This window comes from Pan troglodytes, chromosome 16 (assembly GCF_028858775.2).
Source record: "Pan troglodytes isolate AG18354 chromosome 16, NHGRI_mPanTro3-v2.0_pri, whole genome shotgun sequence".
Classification (NCBI taxonomy): domain Eukaryota; kingdom Metazoa; phylum Chordata; class Mammalia; order Primates; family Hominidae; genus Pan; species Pan troglodytes.
The window spans coordinates 66,794,931-66,818,436 of NC_072414.2; the positions used below are offsets into that span (position 1 = coordinate 66,794,931).

The window sequence follows — 23,506 nt, forward strand, 5'->3', positions numbered from 1 at the left end:
TGTGGGGAAGCCAGCCAAGGTTCACAGGCAGGAGCGGCTGTCTGAGGATTGGGTTTCAAGGGCAAAGTTTCCATGAGGTCTTTGTAAAACAAAAACAAGGCATATACAACCTGTACAGGAGATCATGCGGAGCTGGAAGAGAGGAGACAGGGCAGGGAGAGACACAGGCCCAGCCCTGGAGTCTGCTGCTGAAGCTGTCACTCTTGGTCTCACTCTCCTGAGTGTCCCCAGGGAATGGGCCTGGGCCTCTGAGCTGCTCCTGGGCTGCCCCCAGGCCAGGGCCTCCTCCTGACCTTCTCAGAGCTGGAGGAGACCCAAGCCAGAGCCCCAAGCCGGGTAGGGGGGTCATGGGCTGCCTCCGCAGCATCAGCAGCAAGGCCCACGTCAGCACTCCGCCCTCCGGGGCCTTCTGCCTAATGGGATTGGACAGACCCCTTCCCCCTCAGTGCTTCGCAGGGCCGAGAAGGAGAGGCAGGGGTGGTGGGCAGTGGGGGCTGGGGAACTTGCACTCGCTGAACCCTGTCAAAGCAAGGCTGGTTGGAACCTGGATTAAAGGTCGGGAGGGGAGTGAGCCCCCACATCAGTTTCCCCTTCACCCTGGGAGCGGAACTCCAAGAAGCCCTGACCAGTTTGCACTATCCCTGGAATGGGGTGGAGGAGGCTGTGGGGCTCAGATAGAGATGGACAATGAGGGTAGGCTGAGGGGTCCCCGGCTCTGTTGGGCATGCCTGGCCTCCCTTCTTCCTTCCCCCTCCCCATCAGCCCTGCAATCTGGGTCTCTGTCAGTCTGCACCCCTCTCACCTGTGTGCCCTCATGCCCCGCTGCTCTGCTGGCTCAGTGCCTGTCCTGTATCTGCCCACAGCTGGGGGCTGACTTGGCCCAAGTGGAGCTCTTCTGCTCCTGCCCCCTAACTCCCAAGCCCTCGAGCCCTGAATACATCAACTACTACTCTCTTCCCAAGCTGTTCCCACCCTCTCTTATTTAGACAATCCAATGTCTAACTAGGATATTTACATATTTGTCCTGTGACTGGTCCACCCACCTGGTGTGATGTGAGGGCCACAGAGTCATTTGCCACCAAAACTTCCCATTTCACCCTCTGCCTAGAACCCCGTTAGTACCCCGTAGTTAGGACTCTGATGTTTCAGGCCTGCTCCTTCCTTCCCTCCCTCCCTCCTTTTCTTTTCCCCTTTCCTTTCTCCTTCATACCCTTGCAGGCAGTCTGAGCATACACGAAATGTTAAAAGGTAGTTAAGAGAGCCCCTCCAACTTCCCCAAACCCCTTCAGCAGGAGGGAAGAGGCAGAGAGGGTTGCCTGTCCCACCACTTCTCACCCTCAGGGGCTCTGGTTCCACAATGCAGAAGATTTCAGGGAAACCCTGCCCAAGGAGCCTGCAGTCCCCTGCTCCTACCTTCTACCCACCCGGACAGCTCAGGCCCAGTTGCCAGCAGGAAGAGGGTGCCAAGAGAACAAGTGACTTTCCCAAGGCCAGCTGGTCCCCAGGAAGGAACTGGGGAGGGTGACCAGGGTTTGCAGCATGGAGGATCTCCTTTTCCCTCAACAGCCAGATGGTTCCTCCTCAGACACCAGAGGCCCCAGGCAGGCACTAAGGACACCTGGGACATGCTTGTTAGCTGAGCCGAGCTGCTGACATTGCCTGTTGACCCAGCTGACACTCAGCCGTGAGGCTGGAGCTTCTGTCCTCTATCCCACAGACCTGAGGTGGGGCTGGGGGTGTAGTTACAGGGTCCACTGCCGTGCCTCCAACCCAATGCCTGCCAGGCACAGCTGTCCCCAGAGGCCATTTGAGGTTTGAGATCAGGGGAGCAGCAGCAGCACTGAGGCAGCCTCAGCCTCATTCAGCAGGAGCTGCGCCTGCATGTGTGCTCATGAGCATGTGTGTGGGGCCTGCAGGGGTTTGTGAGCCTGCACACGGCTGTCTTGTGTCTGTGGGATCTGCTGTGTGTAGGTGCAGTATGAGTTCCTCTGGGGAAGCTGTCATTGGTGTGCTCCTTCCCTTGGGCCCCAGCCTCGGTGTTGGGCCATTGCCCTTTCAGGGAGGGCTGGGACAGCAACCCGGCCTCTGGGGACAAAAGCCCTTCTAGATGACTTTCCGCAGGAACAAAGGTTCTATGTCCTTTCCCACATCCCAGGTAAAGAGGGTAAAGAAGGGCCAGCTGGACACCTGGGTCCCTCTATCTGCTTCTGAGGCCCATCTGCATCTTCCAGGGCTGGCCCCATGGGAGAAGGCTTGGGTGCTTCCCCCAGCTTGGCCCAGGGCTGGCTCTGTGCTTGGGTGACTGGGATGGAGGTAGGAGGACAAGGCAGTCCCCTGAACGTTGCTAGGAGGTAGCCATCCTACTTTGGGCACCTACAGAGTGTTGAAAGTGAGAGGCAAAAACAACTCTGTCTCCTATGAAGGAAAACATGACCTTTAGAAAGTGGATCTGCACATTTCTTACAGGCCTCTGCCGTTAGAAGCAAGCCCTGCCCCCCTCGCCCCAGCCTCCGACTGGGCTGCCTCCCTGCTTGGCAGGCGGCTTGGACACAGGACCAACCTAGAGACCATCTAGATGTGTTATTCAAGAAGGGCCCCTTCCCAGGGGCTCCTCCAGCAGCCTCAGTCCCCAGGCCTTTCGAGTACTGAATCCTCCCTGTGGGGGCCCACTGCTCTCCACACCTACCTGCCTAAGAACTTCAGGCCTCTGTTCTCAGCCAGCCAATATAGTGATCACAAATAAGCAACTGGAGTCGATGGGCCAACCCTTTCTCTATTGCCCTTCAATTCTCTCTAGTCTTCCATCTCGTCTTTCATTTCCACTCTTCCTCCCATCTTTTTTTTTTTTTTTAAAGACAGAGTCTCGCTGTCACCAGGCTGGAATGCAGTGGCCCGATCTTGGCTCACTGCAACCTCCGCCTCCCAGGTTCAAGTGATTCTCCTGCCTCAGCCTTCTGAGTAGCTGGGACTACACGCGCCCGCCACTACACCCGGCTAATTTTTATATTTTCAGTAGAGATGGGGTCTCACCATGTTGGCCAGGCTGGTCTCCATCTCCTGACCTCGTGATCCACCCGCCTTGGCCTCCCAAAGTGCTGGGATTACAGGTGTGAGCCACCGCGCCCAGCCCCTCCCATCTTCTCAATTCATCCACTCAACCAGGTCCATTCATTCCCCTCCTGTTCCCTCACTTTATATATTGAGGCTTTTTTGTCTGGCCCATTTCCAGAGATAATCTGAAGTACATTTCTCTCCTTAGATCTGAAAGTCACATTTTATTGTATTCTTACTGTATGCCATGCCCATGTGCAATATCTCATTACACATGGGGCCCTTATCCTCAACCTCATTCTATGAAGAAATAGGCTCATCGATGGATCCTAAACTTCAAGGCCAAATAGCAGAGCCAGAATTCTAGCAGTTCCTCCTGCCCTCTGGGACACTGCTCCACACTGCCCCCCGATGGCCAGGCCAGGGGCTTCAGGGAGAATAGTTCCCAGGGTCTGTTCCCATCCAGGTATGGGAAACCCTGGGATGACTGAGCAACCCGGGGGCATGGGTAAGTCTAAGGAACTGCTTCCCTGCTGGCTGCCAGGGGATGTGCTCCCCTCCTACTCCCAACAAGTGCTGATTAGATTGACACCTGGGGTGTACATGGGGTTGGGGGAAGGCCAGGGTACAGAGCCTGCTGGAAATGGAGTCCCTGGGGGCTGGGTGTGAGCATGATACCTCAAAACATGCCCTTTCCTCCAGTCCAGCTCACTGCTCCCTCAGTGGCCCAGGGTAAGGGAGGGAAGGAAGCCAAGAGATCCTGTCTGGGGTGAGACAGTGTGCGGTGTGGAGGGCAGAGCATGGTGGAAGATTGCACTCCTGGAGCTGAGCCTTCCCAGCTCCCAGGCCTGTGCTCCTCTCCCCACCGGTCGCCTGGGTGTGGGCAGCAATGACCCTGGTCAGCGCTTCTCCTGGATCTCTGGGGGCTGAGGGCAGATGTGGCTATCATTCTCAGCATTCCCCTCCATCTCGCGACCTCTCCGGCCCTACCTCAGCTTCCCCAGCTTTTGCTGCAGTCCTTCTTGCCCCAGCCTGTGGGCAGCGGCCACCTCTCCTGTTGTTCTTAAGGCAAGAAGAGATGTGCAAATAGAGAAAATAATTTAATAGAGAAACAATGAATGATACTCTTCACACTCAGCCTCCTGCAGGGAGGACAGACAGCTCTTGCCCAAGGAAGCATTTAAGGGCAGAAGGGCTACAAATCACCAACACCCGCTGATTACTTAAAAGAAACTCTCAAATACATTCTTTCCAGGTTAAATTCACTTTGTCCTCATAAGTGCCCATGCTGTGGGCTGTGAAGGTATCAGCCCCATTGAAGAGATGGGGAGACCCAGGCCCAGAAAGGGGAAAGAGCTTGCCCAGGGCTCCACAGCGGCAGAGCAGGCCTAGAAGTGGGTAGCCTAGAGGGCACTGGGTCAGACCGTCTCCAGGCCTCCCTCTCCCTGTCCCAGGCTCAAACTCCAGCACAAGGCCTGCGCTGTGGCCAGTGTGGGGCCCAAAGGGAACGGAGGTGGGAGAGATGAGGACCAAGGAACCCTCCTGAGTGCACCCTAGGCCAGGGCAGGAACAAGGCTTGGGCTTCTTAAACCCCAAGAGATCCAACTTTCATGCTTGAAGGATTAACTTAAAGTACCAAGATGGCGGGCAGGTGTGAGTTCCCAGAAAGACTGGTGGGTTCTGTGGGGCTGAGTGCATACTGTGGGGAGGGTGGTCCCTGAGGGGTGTTGGAGTGCCCCATTCCAGTGCAAAGAGGAGCTGAGTTGGAATAAGGGATCCCAGGAAGGGCAGGCCAAGGGCACAGCTGCCTGCTGGCAGGGCGAGGGCAAGCACAGAAGTACCCTGCAGGGGCCCCTTGCCCCCTTCTCGGAGCCAAAAACGATAGACGGCTGCATGCCCCAAAACGGACAGGCACAGGACCCAGTAACCACCAAGTAACAAAGGTCTCATGAAAGAAGTGCTGTTCTCCCAGAGTCCTGCCCTCCCCTCCAGTATACAGCACAGCCATCAAACCACCTGTGGGGTGCAGAGTAACCTGAGGGAGGCTGGGGACTCTGGGATATGGGGGTCTCAGCACTGTCCATCCAAGAAGCCTGCTCGCCAGGGCTGCAGTGGGCCACTTCATTCTTGGCGTCAGCCTGGGTTAGTGCCCCTCTGCTCCAGATGGCTCACATCTGTCCAATCATTCTTCTAGGGTCACTGAAGGGTGCAAGCTACGGGGGGGAGGGGGACAATGGGGGAGGGTCAGTCTCAGGTCTTTGGTAAGGGAGGCAGAACCCAGGGCCCCCAGCCCTCACCCCTCCTTGGATGGAGGATCGACCCCAGGGCAGGACTCACAGCTACGAACAGATTCCGACAGTCCCTCTTTGTCCAGGGTGTCAGCTTCCCAGCGAGATTCCCTCATCTGTGGGATGTGAAGGCAGCACAAGGGATGAGAGGCAGACACACGAGCCACAGCGCAGTGCCGAGCAAGTGAGAGAGTGAAGGACGGGGACACGAGCCACAGCGCACAGTGCCGAGCAAGTGAGAGAGTGAAGGACGGGGACACGAGCCACAGCGCAGTGCCGAGCAAGAGAGAGAGAGTGAAGGGCAGATACAGGGACAGGGAGGCCTGCAGAGGAGGCGGGAGAGCAGACATACACCAGCAGGGGGGGACGACAGCCACAAGCAGAGAGCAACAGAACCCACAGACCCTAGCCCCAGCGTGGCCCCCATGTGCTCACCTTGACCTGCTCCTTCAGGTATTCAGCTCGGGCCATGAGGTTCTGAACCTGCCAAGGAAAGATATGCCCTTGGGTGTGGGGGAGAGTGGCGGGGGGTGGGGTTTCAAAGGGAACTCCTCCTCACCCCTGATGCTCTCCAGAACCCTCTGCCCCATCAGAACAACTTGCCTCCTGAGTCCCTTATCTGCTCCTTCCTCCAGGAAGCCTTCCCAGACTTTTTGCTGCTGGGTTCCCAGATCCCCCACTGCCCTGTCTGAGCACCCCAGCCCTATGGTTTGACTTCCAGACTTGGAACACCCTGACAGTGGGACATTCCAGAGGGAACCCAAAGAGGTCCCCACAGGTAAGAGCAGAGAAAGGGGAAGAGGAAGCCCCCCAACCCTCTCAAGCTCAGTGGGCACCTCAGTGTGAAGCAGCTCCCGCCTCCGGCCCGGGGGCTCCGCTGTAAAGAGAGGGCGTGTGGTGAGGGCAGGGTGGCCAGAGGCCCTGTGGGGGGCATAAATGGGGGCCCTCACCTGCCAGCAACAGCAGCAGCTCCCCCAGGCTGTGCTGGTACAGGTCCAGGGCATCCTGCTCCTCGCCAGCGGCCTCCTCCTGCAGCCACAAGGACATCAGGCTGCTTAGGGTCATGGCCTGGGTATCTCCCCGCCCTGCCCCGACCCACCTGGACCCCTCCCACTGGCACAAACCTTGGCCATGGCAGCTGAAGCCACTTCCAGGGCAGCTAGGAGGCGTGGCTTGTCCCGGGCCATCTCTGAGATGAGGGGAAAGGCTCAGGGTGAGGGAAGCAACCTGCCTGTTCGCTGTAGGATGCCTCTCCCCACCCGCCTCCCCCTCAGGCTGTGGGGAGGTTTGCTGGGGGCCCTGGGGTCAGCCAAAAACCGGAGTCTACCTCTGAGCAGGTCTCGGGCAGAGGTCCCCTGCCTCAGCAGGGCCTGATTGGAAGAGGAGACGATGGCCTTGAGCTCCTCGGCCCGGGACACGTACTGCCCCACCTGTAGCAGGGAAAGGGCCTGAGGAGGGGCTGTCTCACCAGCTACCCTTGCCAGAACCCACCTCCAAGTTCTCCCTTTGCATTGTTAGTGACTGCTTCAAGCTATAAACATGTCAGGGGGCAAATGTGGCTGGCCTGACCCATTCCCAGCTCTGTGTTGCAGGAGAGGAAGTTCCAATTCTAAGAGAGCCATTCCCCAGAGGCCCCCGAGATCTCCGGGCCTTACCTCCTGCCCCCCCACTTCCTCATGGGGACTCTCACCCACCTTTGCCTTAATTGCCTCCTTCCGCTGGGCATCCACTTCATCTGCAGAAAGTGAGGTCATATGAGGAGTCTGGGCGAACCCCTCCCTGCCCCACAACGAACCCTCTGGAATCCCTCAAAACACAATATTCCAGGTTTATGCTCTGCTTTATCGCCTACAAAATTCTAGATAGAGAACTTCTGGAATCCACCTACTGCAGCCACAGATGACTCCCATCCCTGCTGCACCCACGGGCTTCAGGCATGGCCTGGGACTCACAGTGCAGGGCAGGTACAAAGAAGTCCAGAGCCTTGCAGTAGAGTGATAAGGCGGCTGCTGCATCCCCCTCCTGGTCTTTCTTCACAGCCTGCACCACCAGGGCGGTCTGGGGATGGGCAGATCAGGGGTCAGGTCCACCTCCCTACCCTCCCACGCTCACCAAGATGGGAGATCAGCTCCCCTGAGCCCGCCCTCTGTCTCTGTTGGGTGAGTCACCAATTCACCACCAACAGGGGCAACGAGACCTCCAGCCCACCCTCAGCCCATCCCAGCCCCAGCCGTCTGCTCACTGCTCGCCCCAGACTCTCCCCACTGGGCATGTGCTCCAGGTCCACCCAGGGGTGCGCAAAGAAGTCCTGGAAGGAGATGCGACGGCTGGGGTCCCGCTCCAGGAGCCGCTGCAGTAGGTCCCGGCAGTCTCCGGAGAGCAGGGGCCGTAAGGGGAGCTGCAGGGAAGGGAACGGCAGGGACAGATCACACTGGGCTCCTCCACCCCTACCCCTAGCCCAGGGGTCTGCGAGGAACCCCAGAGGTACGCGTTGGACAGGTGGGGAACCTGAGACCGAAGAGGAACAGGATGGGTCAGGATGATGGAGCCAGCGGGGAGCGAGGCCTCCATCCCTGGGCTCCCGGTGCACCCTCGCTGGAGCCCTGAGCTGAGCTAGAATCGTGTTTCTGGGTCCTTATTTCCCTCCCTGGACTATGCTCCTGGGAAGGCTGAGCCTGGCTCTGCTTTGCATTCTCCCCACAAGGGCCTGCAAAATGGGCACTGTGCTGCCAGCTGTAGGCTGACCTGAGGCCCTGGGACAGCCTGGCACCTCGACTTCCAGCCTAGACCATGCCCCTCCACCACAAAGGCAGCCTGGAGCCCATACTCCAGTCTCTGCAGGTCAGAACGAGGTCTAAACCCTCAGGGCCCTGACTCCCTCTGCCCCCCAGTGGTCGCTAAGGCCCTGCTAGACACACCTCGATGACCCGGTTGCTACGGATCTTCTCTTCCAGCTCCGAGAACGACCTGGAGGCAAAGGGGGGCTGCCCGAAGAGGGCTTCTGTGGAAGGGAGGCAGAGTGGAGGCTGGGAGGGAATGGGTCAAGCCTGGCCTGACGCCCCTCAGCAGGGGCCCTGGGCCAGCAGTCAGTTTTCATCAGAACCCTTCAGAAGTGGCCCAGAGAGGCCTTGCCTGAGGAAACAGTGTAGGCCTCAGGGTGAGAAGCAGGGAAAAGAGGTCTCACCATACAGGATGACCCCCACGGACCAGAGGTCCACGCGGGCGTCATACTGCCGCTGGCACACCATCTCGGGGGCCATGTAGAGGGGGGAGCCACGGAGCACGTGCTTCTCATCCCACGGGGACATGTGTTGTGCGAAACCAAAGTCTGCAGGCAAGAGGAGAGGCAGCAGGGCTTGAATTCCAGCTGTTTCAGCTCCTGACTTGTAAAGCCTCACCCCAGGCTCCTCTCCACCCTCCAGACCCGCCAGGATCAACCCTATTTCCAAGCCTCTGCTCATCATTAGGCTGGAACACCCTCCTATATCTGCCTCTGGGGTATAAAACCTACCCATCCTTCCCAGCTCCCTTGGGCACCTTTTCCTAGGAAGCCCACCTGATCACACCAGCTACATGCATAAGCCCCCACCCTCTCACTGTCCCCACAGGCTTAGGTTCTATCACAGTCTCTGGCCTCCAGTGTCAATTATCCAAATCTTATCAAGGGTCACCACCTCCTACTCCCCCACCACACCCCTCCTATGTGGCCACAGATGGAGTCACAGACTTGAGCCCCAATTCTGATGACAGACCAAGTCCTGTCCCTGCCCACAGAGGGATCCCTGATGCTTGTCATACGCTGGACCCTGGCACTGTTCCCAGATTGACCCCCAAACCTGGACACAGTGAGTCCCAACTCTGGCCACAGACTGAGCCCTAACTCCACCCATTATGCTGCTGGACTTGAGCATGGGTAGCCTGAGAAAGCTTCCACCTTTTGATGACAGGGCCCAACCCCAGACTTCGCGGCCTGTCACTCTTTGAGGACTCTATAGAGGGCTCCATAAGAACCAGGGCTGCTGAGTGAGCCCAGGCAGAGGGAGGCCTCTGCACTCTCCAAACCTCATCCCTGCTGTTTCAGACACAGACCTGCCAGTTTTAGGTGGGGCTTCTCCAAGGAGCTCAGTAGAATGTTCTGTGGCTTCAGATCCAGGTGAGAGATATTCCGTTCATGCAGGAATTGCAGGGCGCTAGCTGAGGAGCAGGACCCACGAAGAGAGACAGTTCAGAGCCCATTCCCGCCTGCCTCTCGCCTCCCCGGCTCACATCTGCCTCCTCAAGCCTGCACAACCCCAGTTCCTGCCTGGCTGGTCTAATGTTTTCCATATAAGCACCAAGATCACACCACTTCTAGGAGTTTGCCACCCCACCCGAGTGCCCACCCTCCTTCCCTCTGCCCCTTCACAAGTCTCCCCACCTCTCAGAAGCTTCTCTGGATGCCCCAGCCCTTGAGATCCTGCTCTTTTCCTTGGCACAGCACTTGAGTCCTACCTACAGGACTCTGGAATGTTCTACAAGGTCCTTATATTATGTTCTATGTATGGAAGCCTGAACACCCCACAGAGGGGTTACTCCCTCATCTCTCCCACAGGGTCCTTGAGCAAGGGTTGAGTGTATGAGATAAACAGGACCGTAAAATTTCAGGCTGTGCAGGAGGCAGCTGCAATGCGTGCCAAGGCTCTAAGCCTGGGGGAGGGGTGGGATGGTGGGGGGCAGAGAACAAGGGACAGAGTGTCAGGCTGGGGTCACAGGCCTTTACCTAATTGCTGCATGAAGACACGTGCCACCTTCTCAGGCAGAATCCTGCGGGTATGGATGAAGCGAGACAGGTCGCCCCCTGCGCAAAACTCCATGATGAGGTAGATATTGTCACTGTCCCACTGTGTTTAGAGGTAGAGAGGCGGCCTGAAGAGAGTGTCCCTTCTCCAGCTCCCTTTGGCAGCGGCCCCGCCCCAGGCTCACACCTGAAAGTCTTTCAGCTGCACAATGTGGGGATGTCGAATGCCCTTGAGGATCTCAATCTCCGTGAGGAGGTTCTCCACCGATGCCTTGTTCAGACTTTTCTTGGCTACACACTTTATGGCTACGACTTCACGAGTGTCCTTCTGCGAGACAGGAGATTTGGGGACTCTGCCTTGAGGGGGCCAGGACCCTTGTCTGTCTGGAAAGGCTCTATCTGGTTCCCTCTGTTCCCCCACCCCGCCCCTCCCCGGGTCTACCTACTGCACACCAGCACCGGGCTTCCCAGCTTTCCCTTGTGAGGCCAGTGAGGAATGCTGATTCTGGAATCCTGGCTTCCCGACACAGCCTCAGCCTGGTCTTCTCCAACCCTCGGCTAGCTGATCCATTTCTTTGCATTCTGGAGTGCTCCCGGCAGAGGCATGTCACTCAGGGTTCTAGAACCGCCCACTCTGCCTCCTAACTGGCTCCAGTCCCAGACTCCTCCCAGCCCACCAGGTAACCTGTTTTGAGCCTGTTCTTCAGCCACTGAGCCTGTTCTTCAGCCACTGACCCTGCAGGTGGGTGCAGGTGCGCTCTTTAAGACCTAAGCGTGGCAGTCGGCTCCAACCTCCGCCGAGGGTCAGCTGGGGCGAGGCCGGCCTCCCGCCCCTAACTATTCCCACACTGTCGCTAACCTCTCAGAGTCTCCCCGGCCGGCACCAGCCGAGCTAGCTCGGGCGGGCACGGGGCCATCGGCCGGCACCCACCTTGGCGTAGGCCTTGTACACCGTGGCGTACGTGCCGCTGCCCAGGCGCTCGGTGAGGATGAAGCCGTCCAGGCGCGGGGGACCCCAGCCGGGCCCCGCCATCCCGGCCGCCTGCGCCCGCGCGGGCGCTTCCTCGCTGCGGGCGGCGGTTCCGGCGGGTTGCGGGGCGGGCCGAGCACTGGGCGGCTCCACGCTGCCCCCAGCGCCGCCCGCCGGAAATGCAGCGCGCATCGGGGACGCGGATCCGCCCCGCTCCCGGCGCCCCTCCCCTGTCTCTGGGCCTCGCGGGGTCACGCGCCCCGCCAGTTCCTGCAGGGCCCACGTGGGGATACGGAGGCCCCGCGAGCCTAGAAGTTAACAACGGAGGACGGCCGGCGTGGTCTCCGGGGACTCCTAGCGGGCGCAGAGGCGTCTAGAGATCGCCCACGTGAGGGCGCGGGCGGCGGAGCGGGCGTGTGTGGGAGCGACGGCGTCCGGGAGGCTCCCAGGGCCCCTCCCCAGGACCCGCAGCTCTGAAAGGAGAGCTACTGGCACGAGAAGGCGCCTTTGGAAGAGGCCGCGTTGGCTTCCCAGGCCTCCCAGCTGCTTTTCACTTTTCTGAGGAAGGGCCTTGACCTATTTATTGCATCTTAACTGTCCCCGCTCTCCAATCTTAGCAGCAGCGCCCAGCCCCTAATCCTGTGGGCTGCCCCGTCCTCCCAAGTCCACCAGACATGTGGACCAGTGTTGTCTGAAAATGTTTTTATTTAAGCACAAAAATTGAGATGTAACATATACATTTGTACAGAGGGGAAAAAATACCAGAAAGGAGTTCATAAAACCCCAGCCGCTGCCAGTATCATTCAGTGGCTGGGGCCTGCGGCTGTCTCGGGCCCAGAGCCGGAGGCTAGTTTTGTGGGAAGGCCCCCCAGTCCACACACCCACTCGGCAGCCTCGAGGGACAGGGTGCTGGTTTTAAGGGTGGACTCCTACGTGTCCCATCACAGTGACACACCCCCCAGGGTGTGAACCAGACTCCACTGGGTATTAGGGGGCCCTCCGAGAGATGGCTTATCAGTCCCCGCTGAGGGATGCGGTTCTGGACTGGCTGGCCCTGCCCTTCCTGAAAGTCTGGATGCTGCTGATGGGGAGCATGGGCGGGGCAGGTGGCATCTGAGGCAGAGACAAAGGCAGCCGTCCCTTGGTTGGTTGGGGGGGAGTCACAGCAAACAGGGCCAAACCAACCACACCAGGACAGGCAGACCCCACCCTCCTAGAAGACGCTGGACGCTGGGCAGGACAGCTTGGGGTCAGTGTCCTTGGTCCCTTCCAGTCCCCAAATCCCAACCAACGGCATTGCACATTCAGAAAGTCTGAAGAGAGTAAGGCTCAGCAAGGGGAGGGCTCCAGAGGGCTCAAAGTGCCATCCCCTGCAGGAGGGTGCAGGGGGATAAAGGGCTATTAATCCGTTTCTCAGGAACACGAGGCAGGGAAGAGCTTAAGGCAACCAGCCTTCTCTGGATCCGTTTATGAGGCAGAGAAGAGCTTGAGGCAACCAGCCTTCTCTGGAAGCCTGGAGACCACTGGAGTGACCTGGGGAACAGATCTGTCCACCAGAACCTGTGAGAGGCTTATTCCCAGCCCGGGCAGGAAGGGCTGGGCTGGGCTGTGTCTGAGAAGCCAGATTCAGGCCAGGCCTGCAGGGTGGGGGAGTCAAGGCCCAGGACCCTGGCAGAAAGCTCCAGCTGGGGTGGGCCCAGGTCAGCCTGTGATCCCAACTGTGTGGGGGTGTCTGTGTGTGCACAGGACGAAGAGAACTTCAGTCCCACTGCTTCCAGAGACAAAAGAATCCTACCAAACCATCACCAGAGAAGGAAGAGAGCTTTGTTTTTTTTTTGTACATAGAGGGGGAAAAAATTCCCTGTCCCTCCCGTTCCAGGGAGAGCTGGTCGCTGAGGGAGGAGGAAGAGCCACGGCAAGAACCCTGCCAGGTCTGTGCTGGGCACAACCACCACCACATAAGGCACCCACGGAAAGTGCAGCTCAGAAGGCAGGCGAGAGAAAGGCTGAGGGGGAGAGAAGAGAGGAGGACTAATTCCCCTGGAAGGCTCCTTGGGCAGCAGATGAAGCAGCTCTGTGGAAGGTTCTGCTGCTGAAGATGCCCTGGGAAAACTCCTCCTGGGCCTGCTGGAAGCTGGCCCCTGTCCGTCGATAGAGGGAGTGCACCTGGCGAAGAGGGGTGGGGTGAGAGAAGCCTGTCCTTTGGGCCCACCAGGAAGCCAGCCATCCAGGCTATACTCCCAAAGGGGTCACCAGAAGCCTGGCACTGCCTGACCCCCCACCCAGATCCCTGGAGAAAGGTACTGGACCTTTGGGGGCCTAGGATGCCCAACTGCAGTGGTTAAAAACATCTCGTGGCAAGGGCAGGAAACGGTTGCCTGCCTCCTCCCATTTGCTGTCAGCCCTGCCCACACCACTCACCCGCTGCAGGAGGAAGACTGAGAGCACGGCACAGAGGGTGAAGAAGCCAGCCACCACCATCATGATGACTGATATGGCCAGGGAATGATTATCCAGTGTAGACAGGGCTGCAATCCAACCGCTATAAAGGGAAGAAGAGGCCAGAGGGAGCAAAGTGGGAGTGGGCTCCAAAAGTCAGCATAAGGGGCTCTTCTCCAAGTGGCTGCTGTGTCCTGACCATCACCTTGGCATCTCCCCACAGCACAGGGAGCCCTGTGAGCCAGAAGCCCTTGGCCTGTGAGGCCAGACCTCCGTGAAGGCTGACAGGCCCACACTACCCCATTCACAAGGGGAATCTTCTGGTTATGTGAGGTCTGAAAGGGAGGATGTGGTTGCTGCCTTCACAGAGTCAGAAGTAGCACTGGGCTGGGTGCTATGGCTCTCACCTGTAATCCCAGCACTTTGGGAGGCTGAGGCAGGAGGATCGCTTGAGCCCAAGAGTTCAAGACCAACCTGGGCAACAGAGGGAGGCCCTGTCTCCATAAAAAATAAAAAAAGGCCAGGTTCGTGCCCGTAATCCCAGCACTTTGGGAGGCCAAGGAAGGCGGATCACTTGAGGTCAGGAGTTTGAGACCAGCCTGGCCAACATGGAGAAACCTTGTCTCTACTAAAAATACAAAAATTAGCTGCGCGTGGTTGCACACGCCTGCAATCCCAGCTACTCGGGAGACTGAGGCAGGAGAATCACTTGAACCTGGAAGGTGCAGGCTGCAGTGAGCCGAGATCATGCCATTGTACTCCAGCCTGGGTGACAGGGCGAGACTCCAACTCAAAAAAAAAAAAAAATTAGCTGGCTGTGGTCATACATGCCTGTGCTCCCAGCTACTTGGGATGCTGAGGTAGGAGGATCACTTGAGCCCGTGAGGTTCAAGGCTGCAGTGAGCTGTGATCACGCCACGGCACTCTAGCCTGAGCAACAGAGTGAGACCCTGTCTCAAAAAAAAAAAAAAAAGAAAAGAAAAAAGAAAAAGGGCTGGGCACAGTGGCTCACACCCGTAATCCCAACACTTTGGGAGGCCAAGATGGGCGGATCACGAGGTCAGCAGATCGAAACCATCCTGGCTAACACAGTGAAACCCCATCTCTACTAAAAATACAAAAAATGAGCCAGGCGTGGTGGCAGGCGCCTACATAGTCCCAGTTACTCGAGAGGCTGAGGCAGGAGAATGGCGTGAACCTGGGAGGCGGAGCTTGCAGTGAGCAGAGATCGCGGCACTGCACTCCAGTCTGGGCAACAGAGAGTCCATCTCAAAAAATAATTAATTAAAAAGGTAGCACTGGGCCGGGCCTTTTTCTGCTGCTTTGGGGGTGGGGAGTATGGAAAGCGTGGCTGCTCACTCCTGAGGACCCACCTTCTGTGAAGGAGGATCACTGGCCAACTTGCTGTCACCTGTCTGAGCCCCATGTCCTCATCTGTAAAAGGGATATCCTCATATTTCTTGACATCAAAACTTACTACAAAGCTACAGTCACTAAAATAGTGTAGGACTGGCATAAACATAGACATATAGATCAATAGAATAGAACTGAGATTCCAGAAATAAACCCATACACCTATTGTCAGTTAATTTTTTTTTCTTTTCTTTTTTTTTTTTTTTTTTGAGATTGAGTCTTGCTCTGTAGCCCAGGCTGGAGAACAGTGGCGTGATCCCGGCTCACTGCAACCTCCGCCTCCCGGGTTCAAGTGATTCTTCTGCCTCAGCCTCCCAAGTAGCTGGGATTATAGGCACCTACCAATGCGCCTGGCCAATTTTTGTACTCTTTCTAGAAACAAGGTTTTGCCATGTTGGCCAGGCTGGTCTCAAACTCCTTTCTGACCTCAGGTGATCCACCCGCCTTGGCCTCCCAAAGTGCTGGGATTATAGGCGTGAGCCACCGCACCCAGCCAACTCAAGCCTTCTGATTCCCAGTACAGGTGCAAACGGCAGTCATGAATCACAGCTTTTCTACCAGGGTCTTACTTAGGTAACAAGTAATGAAATTGGGTCACTGGTCAAAAGGGACCAGATTAACAACAGCAGGGCAAGAAGCATGAGGGGTGGTGGGAGGGCAGCGTGCACTTATTTGGAGGGCAAGGGGAGGCAACCTTTCTCTCCCCACTGCTCTGGACTTGCCAGCTCTGCCAGAGGGAGGGGACCAAAATAGCACCGCCCTTCCAGGCTCAGGCTGTCAGCCAAGTGCCAGTCTGACCTTTCTGCAATGCTCCCTGTGCACTGGGGCAGAAAGGAAAACATCAGCCATCAGCTTTTCTTTTGAGATTAATTTTGAGCTGAGGACTGAGGTACCCTGGAAACTCAAACCAGCCGTATGCTCAAAGAGGGCAGCCAGAAGAAGCCTGTCCAGGGGAGGTGAGGGAACCGTCTCCTTAAGTTACAAGGCATCTGGAAAAAGTTGCAGCTCAGAGTCTGCAAAGGCCTGGGCATCCATCAGCTTTCAGGAGGGTGTGGCAGGAGAAAAGAAAGAGGCTGCAATCCAGTGCAGGACACTGTCATGGTAGCCTAAAGAGTCAAGCCAAGTTCACCCACAACACCCTGGAAAGTGGAGAGCAAGGAAAGATAGTGTCTTTTTTTTTTTCTGATACAGGATCTCACTCTGTCACCCAGGCTGGCGTCCAGTGGTGCAATCATGGCTCACTGCAGCCTCAACCTCCTGGGCTCAAGTGATCCTCCTGCTTCAGCCTCCCAAGTACCTGGGACTATAGGTGCATGCCACTGCAACAGGCTAATTTTTTTAATTTTTGGTAGAGACAAGGTCTTCCTGTGTTTCCTAGGCTGTCTCGAACTCCTGGGCTTGAGCAATCTGCCTGCCTCGGCCTCCCAAAGTACTGGGATTCCAGGCATGAGCCACTGCACCTGACCAATAGTGTCTTTTGATGCCTTTAGTATCAAGGAGAAAAAAAAAGTGAGTGGCTACTGATGAAGAACTGGAGAGAAGGCCCAAAGCAGATCCGAGCTGGCCCACTCACTCACTCCCCGCCATGGGAAAAGCAGGGCACTGGCGGGGCTCTGTGGGAGCTAGAAAACAGGGCAAGAGAGGCTGAGTCCCATATCCAAAGCCTAATTCCCTCTGTGATGCCCAGGTCTCACCTGTCCCCCAGGCCAGGGATGCCAACCAACTGGATGATGTAGATCCCTATTTGACAAAAAAATACAAAGAAGAACACAAAGAAGCTGAAAGAGTTGTCGGACCTGTGGAGAGAGAGGGAAATAAGTCACAAGAGGGCTTGGGCTGTGTTCCTCAGCATCCTTACTTGGTGTGACATCCCTCCTCACTAGGAGCCAGGAGGCAGCATGGGCAAGAGACAGAGCTCCAGGGGCCCAGCCATACCACCCGTAAGGACACGCACACACCCCCCACCATAATCAAGAAGAGCTTGCCTTTCACTGCCTTCCAATTTAAGGGGTCAGTGCTTGACCCCTTCCTCAAAGAGCTGATAAAGTTGCTCCCCAAAGGACAATATAAAGAGCCTAACACTCCTGCAGTGAGCCAAGATCACGCCACTGCACTCCAGCCTGGGTGACAGAGTAAGACTCTGTCTCAGAAAAATAAGTAAATAAAAAATAAAGAACCTAACACTCCATCTCCTGGAGTACTTGCGTTTCATAACAGGCAAGAAAAACTAAGCCAATCTCTTAATAATAAGTACATCTCTATATAATAAGTAAAATCTCTAATAATAAGTAAAACTAAGTAAATCTCTTAATAATAAAACTGTATGAGGCCAAGAATTTGAGACCAGCCTAGCCAACATGGCAAAACCCTGTCTCTACTAAAAACACAAAAATTAGCTGGGCGTGGTGGTGTGCGCCTGTAATCCCAGCTACTTGGGAGGCTGAGACAGGAGACTCACTTGAACCTGGGAGGCGGAGGTTGCAGTGAGCCGAGACTGCGCCATTGCACTCCAGCCTGGGTGACAGAGTGAGATTCTGTCTCAAAAAAACAAAACAGGCCGGGCACGGTGGTTCACACCCGTAATCCCAGCACTTTGGGAGGCCGAGACAGGTGGATCACTTGAGGTCACAAGTTCAAGACCAGCCTGGCCAACATGGGGAAACCCCATCGCTACTAAAAATACAAAAATTAGCCAGGTGTGATTGTGTGTGCCTGTAAGCCCAGCTACTCCGGAGGCTGAGGCAGGAGAATCACTTGAACCCAGGAGGAGGAGGTTGCAGTGAGCTGAGATCACATCATTGCACTCCAGCCTGGGTGACAGAGCGAGACTCCCTCTCAAAACAAAAACAATAGAACTTGAGGATACGTGGTAACAAAGAACAATGAGAAAAAAACAAAACCTGTACATCTGACTGGAAGAAAAAAATATTTGGGAAACAGGGGACACCAGACAAAACTCTCTCACGAGCTGAGGACTTCCATCTCTGTGTCCTTGAGGGCTAGATCACAGTGAGGGTTCAGGGCCTCCAGTGGTACAGGGATGGTTCAGCCACTACCCTAACCCCTCTTCCCAGGGCCTGCTGGGCTCCCAGCCCTGAAAGCATAAACCCTGAGGTACAATTCCAGAACCCCTGGGGGTCTGTAAGGTGTATCCAGCTATGTTCCCAGTATCTAGCTTAGGTGTTGGCACTCTTTATTGGGAAGCATCAATAGTCATGGAGAAAGAGCCCTGGAGAGCACTCATCTGATACTACCAGAGAAGCACACCTTAGAGCCTCAGAAGGGAGTTCCCAAAGAGCATCCCCTCCCTCTTCCCAGTAACGGCATCAGCCAGACTGGGAGCAGTGGGATGGCAGGTCCCTTCTCTAGGTCTCCTGTGCCTGGTCCAAGGACGGCCCAGAGCAGACCTCAGGTACAGAAACTGAGGAACGGGGCCCCCAATCTCTGCTCTGGGTGGGAACAGAGGAACACAATGTAGGGAAAGTGGATTTCCCTACATTCTATTCTGCTCTAAGACTCAGATGGGGTCCCAGGGCCTATAGCCCTTAGCCTGCTACCTGGGATGCCAGCCATAAAGTCTCACCCCTTGCCCCGGCCTCACTCACCTAAAGGCCTTATAGATGGGTCGGTACCAACAAAGGAAGGCACAGGGAGTGAAGATCAGAAACCACAGGATGGAGAGGCCAAAGTCCACTCCCTTGGAGCTGTTGCCCGAGAACCAGGCCAGGCAGGCAAGCAGGTTCAGAAACAGAGTCACTGAATGCACTGGGGAAGGGGACAGGACAGAGTTATGACTTGTGCCACAGTGGCTGAGGGGCTCCAATGTGGCAGCCACTCCCTAGGAGAGGTGAGGTTCATGCTGCGAAGGCAGCTGCTGAAACAGAGGAGCCCGCTCTGTACCTAGGCAGGGATAATTCCCATATCCTGGTTTTCTGGGACCTCAAAACCAGGGATCAAACTACGTTCCTGAGAGGTGATGGGACAGCCTGGGTATCTGAGGGGTGTGGAGGGAGGATGCAGACCCAGGGCTGGTCCTTGGGGAAGGAAGTCTTTCTCTTAGCAATGCTTTTCCCTGGCCCTGGATGGCCCCTGATGGAGCTGCAGGGGGAGTCTCCTTCCTCACCCCTCAGAGTTCACAGGCCTGTGGGCAGGGAAGGCCTTCACCTAAGGAGGGCCTTTTAGTGCAGTGAGCTCTGAAGGAACTTGGAAGCCTCTAGTTAGTCCCACCCTCCCTGATCGGTGGTCTGCCCCTTTCAAGGAGGTTTCCAGACAGGGGGCAGCCTGTGGGCAGAGGCATCTCCCCAACCCAGCCCAGGCACTGAGGAAGGCTGGAGTCTGCTGAAAGCCTGTATACCAGGGAGGAGCAGCCAGGGCCAAGATGGGGCTCTCAAGTCACACCCAATTCGCCCTTGCGCTTGGAAGGCAGGAGTGGGACTCACACATCCACAGATAGTAGAGCATCTTGCATATCCGCTGGTAGTCGGCAGGGATCTCTGTGGAGAAATCCTGATAGAAGCAGGGCTTCACAGGGCACCACGAGGGCAGGGGGGGCCAGTTGTTCTGTCTCACTGGGTAGGGGAAAAAGAGTGACAAGGTAAGGGCCCAGCCTCAGAAGGGGCATCGAGGTGCGTGCACGCCAGCATAGTGTATGGGCCAAACCAGGGTTCCCAGAGGGGCTCCAGCAAGCAGGGCTTGGAGTCTGCATGGAGCATGGAGTGGGACAGAACAGGATAATGGAACCCAAAGAGATACCAACAAGCTCACATGGAGATAACAGACCCCAAATGCACTGGGAAATACAGACAGCTAAATGGCCTAAGTGATTATTTTTATTAACAAGCAGCCCGTAAGTGTGAGAACTCAGTTCATCATCATTAGCAAGGAATTGTGGGACCAATGCCCCTATGCTATCAAAGAATCAAGGAATTTTAGAGCTAGGAAGGAATGCAGAAGTAATCTACAGCCATTACAACTACACTGCAGGTCTCCTGACTTGCAACTTACTGCTCTTCCCAGGACCAGCGTCCTGTGATGAGAAGAGCCCCACAAAACTCTAAGGCAGCTCAGGGTGAATGCTGGGAGGCCCTCCGCACAGGTTTCAGGACACTCTTCTATGCCAGGCAGGGCAGCCCCAGGCCCCAGCAGCCTCCCTTACCATGCAAGTTGGCTACAGTGTTCTGCAGCTCCCGCTCCTTGCGTTCCAGCTCGGCAGCTTTCCTGTCCAGTTCTTCCTGCTGCCGGAGCAGGCCTGCCTGGGCTGCAGACACCACGGCCTGGAGAGAACAGGGGAGGTACAGGGACAGCCAGACACAACAAACAGAAACAGTGTCAGCCTGGGTAGGCAGGCAGAGAGGCCTTGCCCCAGGCAGGGACAGCCAGCAAGGAGTCCCAGAAGCAGTCCCCGCCCCACAGAGTGTCTTAGGTACCAGAGACCACCTTAGAGAGTCCAACCTGTCTTCCACTGCCCCCACACCTTCCTGACCCCTTGGCCATGACTAAGCTGTCCTCTCCCCTCATCCCTAAGCTTGAGTTGGGAAAACTACCCCCAGTGGCTTCTCCACCTCTTCCCCATACTGGGTCAAGGCAGAGCTCAGTGATTGTGACCTTTGGGAAAAAGACCTCACAAGAAACTAAACTATAACAAGAAACCCACAGACCCAAGCCTCATTTGAAGAGCCTGGTGGATGTGTAAGAAGGAAAACAGTGCAAGCCTGCTAACAGTGAGTGGAAAGGGGAGACACGTGAAGGCAGATGGCGTGTGCCTGAGCCTCAGGATCTGTACAAGCACCCTGCCCCATGGCCTGCCCCCAAGAGCTGCCTCCTGAGGTCCCCCTAAACTGCAACTGGCTACACCCCAGGACAGCCCCTTAGGTGTGGCCCTGCCCTGCCTGGCTTTAGTGGCATGCAGAGTCCACACTTATCTCCTCTCCAGGCGGGGTAGAGCCTCTGAGTAACAGTAAGGGACTGACTGTATGTGAGGCTGAACAGACCTGGCCCCGGGGCCCTGTACCTGCTGGCAGCTGCTGCCATTTGGGCCAGGTTCCTCCTGAAGGATGAGACTACAGTCCTTTTTAGGGAGAGATCTCAAACTGGTCATTTCACAGGATGACAAACCAGGCACATGTGTACACACACACGTATACACACACCAACCTCTCCAAAAGCTCTTCAAAGACCTAAGGCTGACTTGGAGAGCCAAGTTTCAGGCACTGGGGGCGGAAGCAGGAGCAGAACTGACCCCGCTGTGCCACGCTGGGGGTCTTGACCTCCTCCAAGTCTGTGACGCCAGTTGAGAAGGACCCAGCTCCCTACAGCCCACCACCCAGCTGCACAGAAAGGCAACTCCGCATGTAAGGCCTGCCTCACCTCCACAGGGCTCTGGGGCCTGGGAGGGGTGTGGGGCAGGCTCCGGGTGCCCTGCCCTTCCTCCTGCTCATCTACATTAGGCCTACCTTCGGAAGCTTTCGCATGTAGCTGTCTCTGAGAATACTTTCTCCTCCTAGGAGCATCTGCCTCTCTGAGAGCTCGCTCACTGCCAGGAATTGGGCAGGCGGGAACTTGCTGGCCTGTCTAAGCAGGAGCTGCAACACACAACTCCACCATGGGTCACGCTCATAGGGGCAGCGAGGGGCGCGGCGGGAGGGCAGTGAGGCGGCGCAGTGGAGCACCAGGCACAAAGCAGGCAAGATTCACAGTATTTGGTGAAGGGACAAAGGAAGACAGGAAGGAAGGTGAGAATTAATGAAGTTAAAAAAAAGAGAGAGATTCTGGGCCCCAAGGAAGAGAGAACAAGCCAAAGGCCCGAGGAGGATCTGGAGGGGTACAACAGGGACAAATGCCCTCTCTGGAGGCACCGAGGAGCCCGGCCTGGTGAGTAGAGCTTATTTCTCAGTGGTGGTGGTGGGTGGGATGGAGGGAGTAAGGATATTAATAGGCAGAGCAGCCCCTCTACTTGTAGGTGACCAGCTCCGAACAAATTAGCAAGAGGGCCCTTAGGGGGCCAAGGCTGAAAGCTCTCTGCTTGCCCCCAGCCTCAGGGCTCAGCTACTGGTCTGGATGATTCCCTCACTGGAGAGAAAAGGCCAGAGTTCTTTGTCAGCACTACCTGGGGGGTCGGCTGGGTTGGTTCCACTGATGGCTGGAGAACCGCTGGCTGTGAGGACCCAGGGAGTTGGGTGACAGGAACTGTTGTCGCTGCATTTGTCTACATGGAACAAATCAAAAGACAGAATTGAGTGGGACTCCATTAGCTGGTGACGAGGGGGCAAACCCAGAGCAGGATGAGTGATGTGCCCCTGCCTGTGAGGGGACTCCCTCGGGGCCTGCACTGGGCCTTCCCCTGTGGCTTCCCAGCCAACAAGCCTCAGGTTCAGGCCATCTGATCCCTAACCCGGCACCCCTGGGCTCGCTGGGTCCAGCACTCATGGGCACTGCCCTGACCTCCTTGGGGAGGGGCCCCAGTCACAGATCCCAAGGGGAGAATTTTACAGAGCGTTTGGTGGCTTTGCCATCCTTACCCTGCCTCCCGGGTTCATGTTAGGACTGTCCCTTTGAGGACTGCCGCTTCTCAGAGCTGCTTCTGTCCTTGCCAAGGATCCCTGCCCCGGACACCCCAGCACCACCCCAGAGGGCCATGGGACTTGGAAAGAGGGCCTGCTCACCAACCTCTGAGAAGGGGTTGAATTCCGCCAGGCCGCCCTGCGGGACGTTGGTCAGCTGGGTCACAGAGGGATCCTAAGAAGGTGAAAAAAAGCCCTTAGACACAGTGGAGAAAACCGGGGCCAGGGGCCGGCGGGCGAGCCGGTGACGCCTGACTGAACCAGGGCAGCTGATCACCCTCCCGGGACCCTGAGAAGCCTCTCTGGAAGGGTCCTGTGCCTGCCTCTGCCACACCACAGCTGCGGTCCCTTCTCCCTTCCTGGAAAAGGTTCAGCCCAGAAGAGACCCAGAGCAAGCTTTACCCAGAAGCTTGAGAGTACACACCACACAGGCTCCTGTTGGTGCCCTATACAGATTCAAAATGGTTCATAGTATTTACCTCTAGGGAGTGGGTATTTTTTTTTTTTTTTTTGCGGGGTGGGGTGCTGAGGGGCAAGTGAATGGGGTGGTGAGGGTAGAGACTTACTATTGACTTTATAACCTTTCTGTACTGTTTTACTTATTATTCATTTATTCCTCTTATTTTATATTTTTTTATTTTTTCGAGACAGAGTCTTGTTCTGTCACCCAGGCTGGAGTGCAGTGGCGCAATCTCGGCTCACTGCAACCTCCGCCTCCTGGGTTGAAGCGATTCTCCTGCCTCAGCCTCCTGAGTAGCTGGGACTATAGGCGCCCGCCACCATACCCGGCTAATTTTTGTATTTTTAGTAGAGACAGGGTTTCACCATGTTGGCCAGGATGGTCTCAATCTCTTGACCTCGTGATCCGCCTGTCTCGGCCTCCCAAAGTGCTGAGATTACAGGCGTGAGCCACCATGCCTGGCCATTCCTCTTATTTTGTAAAAGACAGTCTAAGGTAGCCGGGCGCAGTAGCTCATGCCTGTAATCCCAGCACTTTGGGAGGCTGAGG

At 56.4% G+C, this 23,506-nt stretch overlaps 2 protein-coding genes across 8 annotated transcripts in view; both read right to left on the minus strand.

Annotated features, from left to right (window-relative positions):
* Positions 1-4,138: 4,138 nt before the first annotated feature.
* Positions 4,139-11,232, minus strand: ULK3 (unc-51 like kinase 3). 6 transcript variants are annotated; one of them, XR_008539356.2, is made up of 16 exons: positions 11,048-11,223; positions 10,304-10,444; positions 10,099-10,219; positions 9,429-9,533; positions 8,524-8,667; positions 8,258-8,340; positions 7,582-7,737; positions 7,292-7,397; positions 7,034-7,074; positions 6,667-6,769; positions 6,464-6,528; positions 6,294-6,368; positions 6,176-6,216; positions 5,775-5,822; positions 5,389-5,455; positions 4,139-5,264 (listed from the first exon to the last, which is right to left on the minus strand). XR_008539356.2 is itself a non-coding variant. In XM_510672.6 (16 exons), exons 1-16 carry the CDS (start codon positions 11,147-11,149, stop codon positions 5,248-5,250), a joined length of 1,419 nt encoding a protein of 472 aa, XP_510672.2. In that variant the 5' UTR covers positions 11,150-11,232; the 3' UTR covers positions 4,139-5,247. The 6 variants fall into 6 exon arrangements, 4 of the variants coding, with proteins under 4 accessions (XP_510672.2, XP_009427825.1, XP_009427823.1 ...); XM_510672.6 differs by having other exon boundaries at positions 6,290-6,368; positions 11,048-11,232; XM_009429550.5 differs by having other exon boundaries at positions 6,290-6,368; positions 10,802-11,227.
* Positions 11,233-11,773: 541 nt separating this feature from the next.
* The window catches only part of SCAMP2 (secretory carrier membrane protein 2), a 30,193-nt gene continuing 18,460 nt past the window's right edge, over positions 11,774-23,506 (minus strand). The window contains exons 2-9 of one of the 2 annotated variants that reach the window (XM_001135846.8): positions 22,604-22,672; positions 22,044-22,142; positions 20,094-20,211; positions 19,378-19,506; positions 18,544-18,703; positions 16,633-16,734; positions 13,508-13,628; positions 11,774-13,252 (exon numbers count right to left, since the gene is read on the minus strand). In XM_001135846.8, coding sequence (XP_001135846.2) covers positions 13,118-13,252; positions 13,508-13,628; positions 16,633-16,734; positions 18,544-18,703; positions 19,378-19,506; positions 20,094-20,211; positions 22,044-22,142; positions 22,604-22,672 — 933 coding nt within the window. In that variant the 3' untranslated portion in view covers positions 11,774-13,117. The remainder of the gene's footprint in view (positions 13,253-13,507; positions 13,629-16,632; positions 16,735-18,543; positions 18,704-19,377; positions 19,507-20,093; positions 20,212-22,043; positions 22,143-22,603; positions 22,673-23,506) is intronic. The other variant, XM_016927200.4, reaches the window with a different exon arrangement.

Bases quoted from the DNA above. Each gene is read 5' to 3' on its own strand.
- ULK3 (XM_009429548.2), bottom strand. From the start codon at position 10,697: ATGCAAAGAAATGGATCAGCTAGCCGAGGGTTGGAGAAGACCAGGCTG. The intron at 8,668-9,428 runs GTCTGTGTCTGA...TCTTGCCTGCAG, and splicing joins GCCCCACCTAAAACTGGCAG to ACTTTGGTTTCGCACAACAC. The intron at 7,398-7,581 runs GTGAGCAGACGG...GCCCATCCCCAG, and splicing joins GGGAGAGTCTGGGGCGAGCA to ACCGCCCTGGTGGTGCAGGC.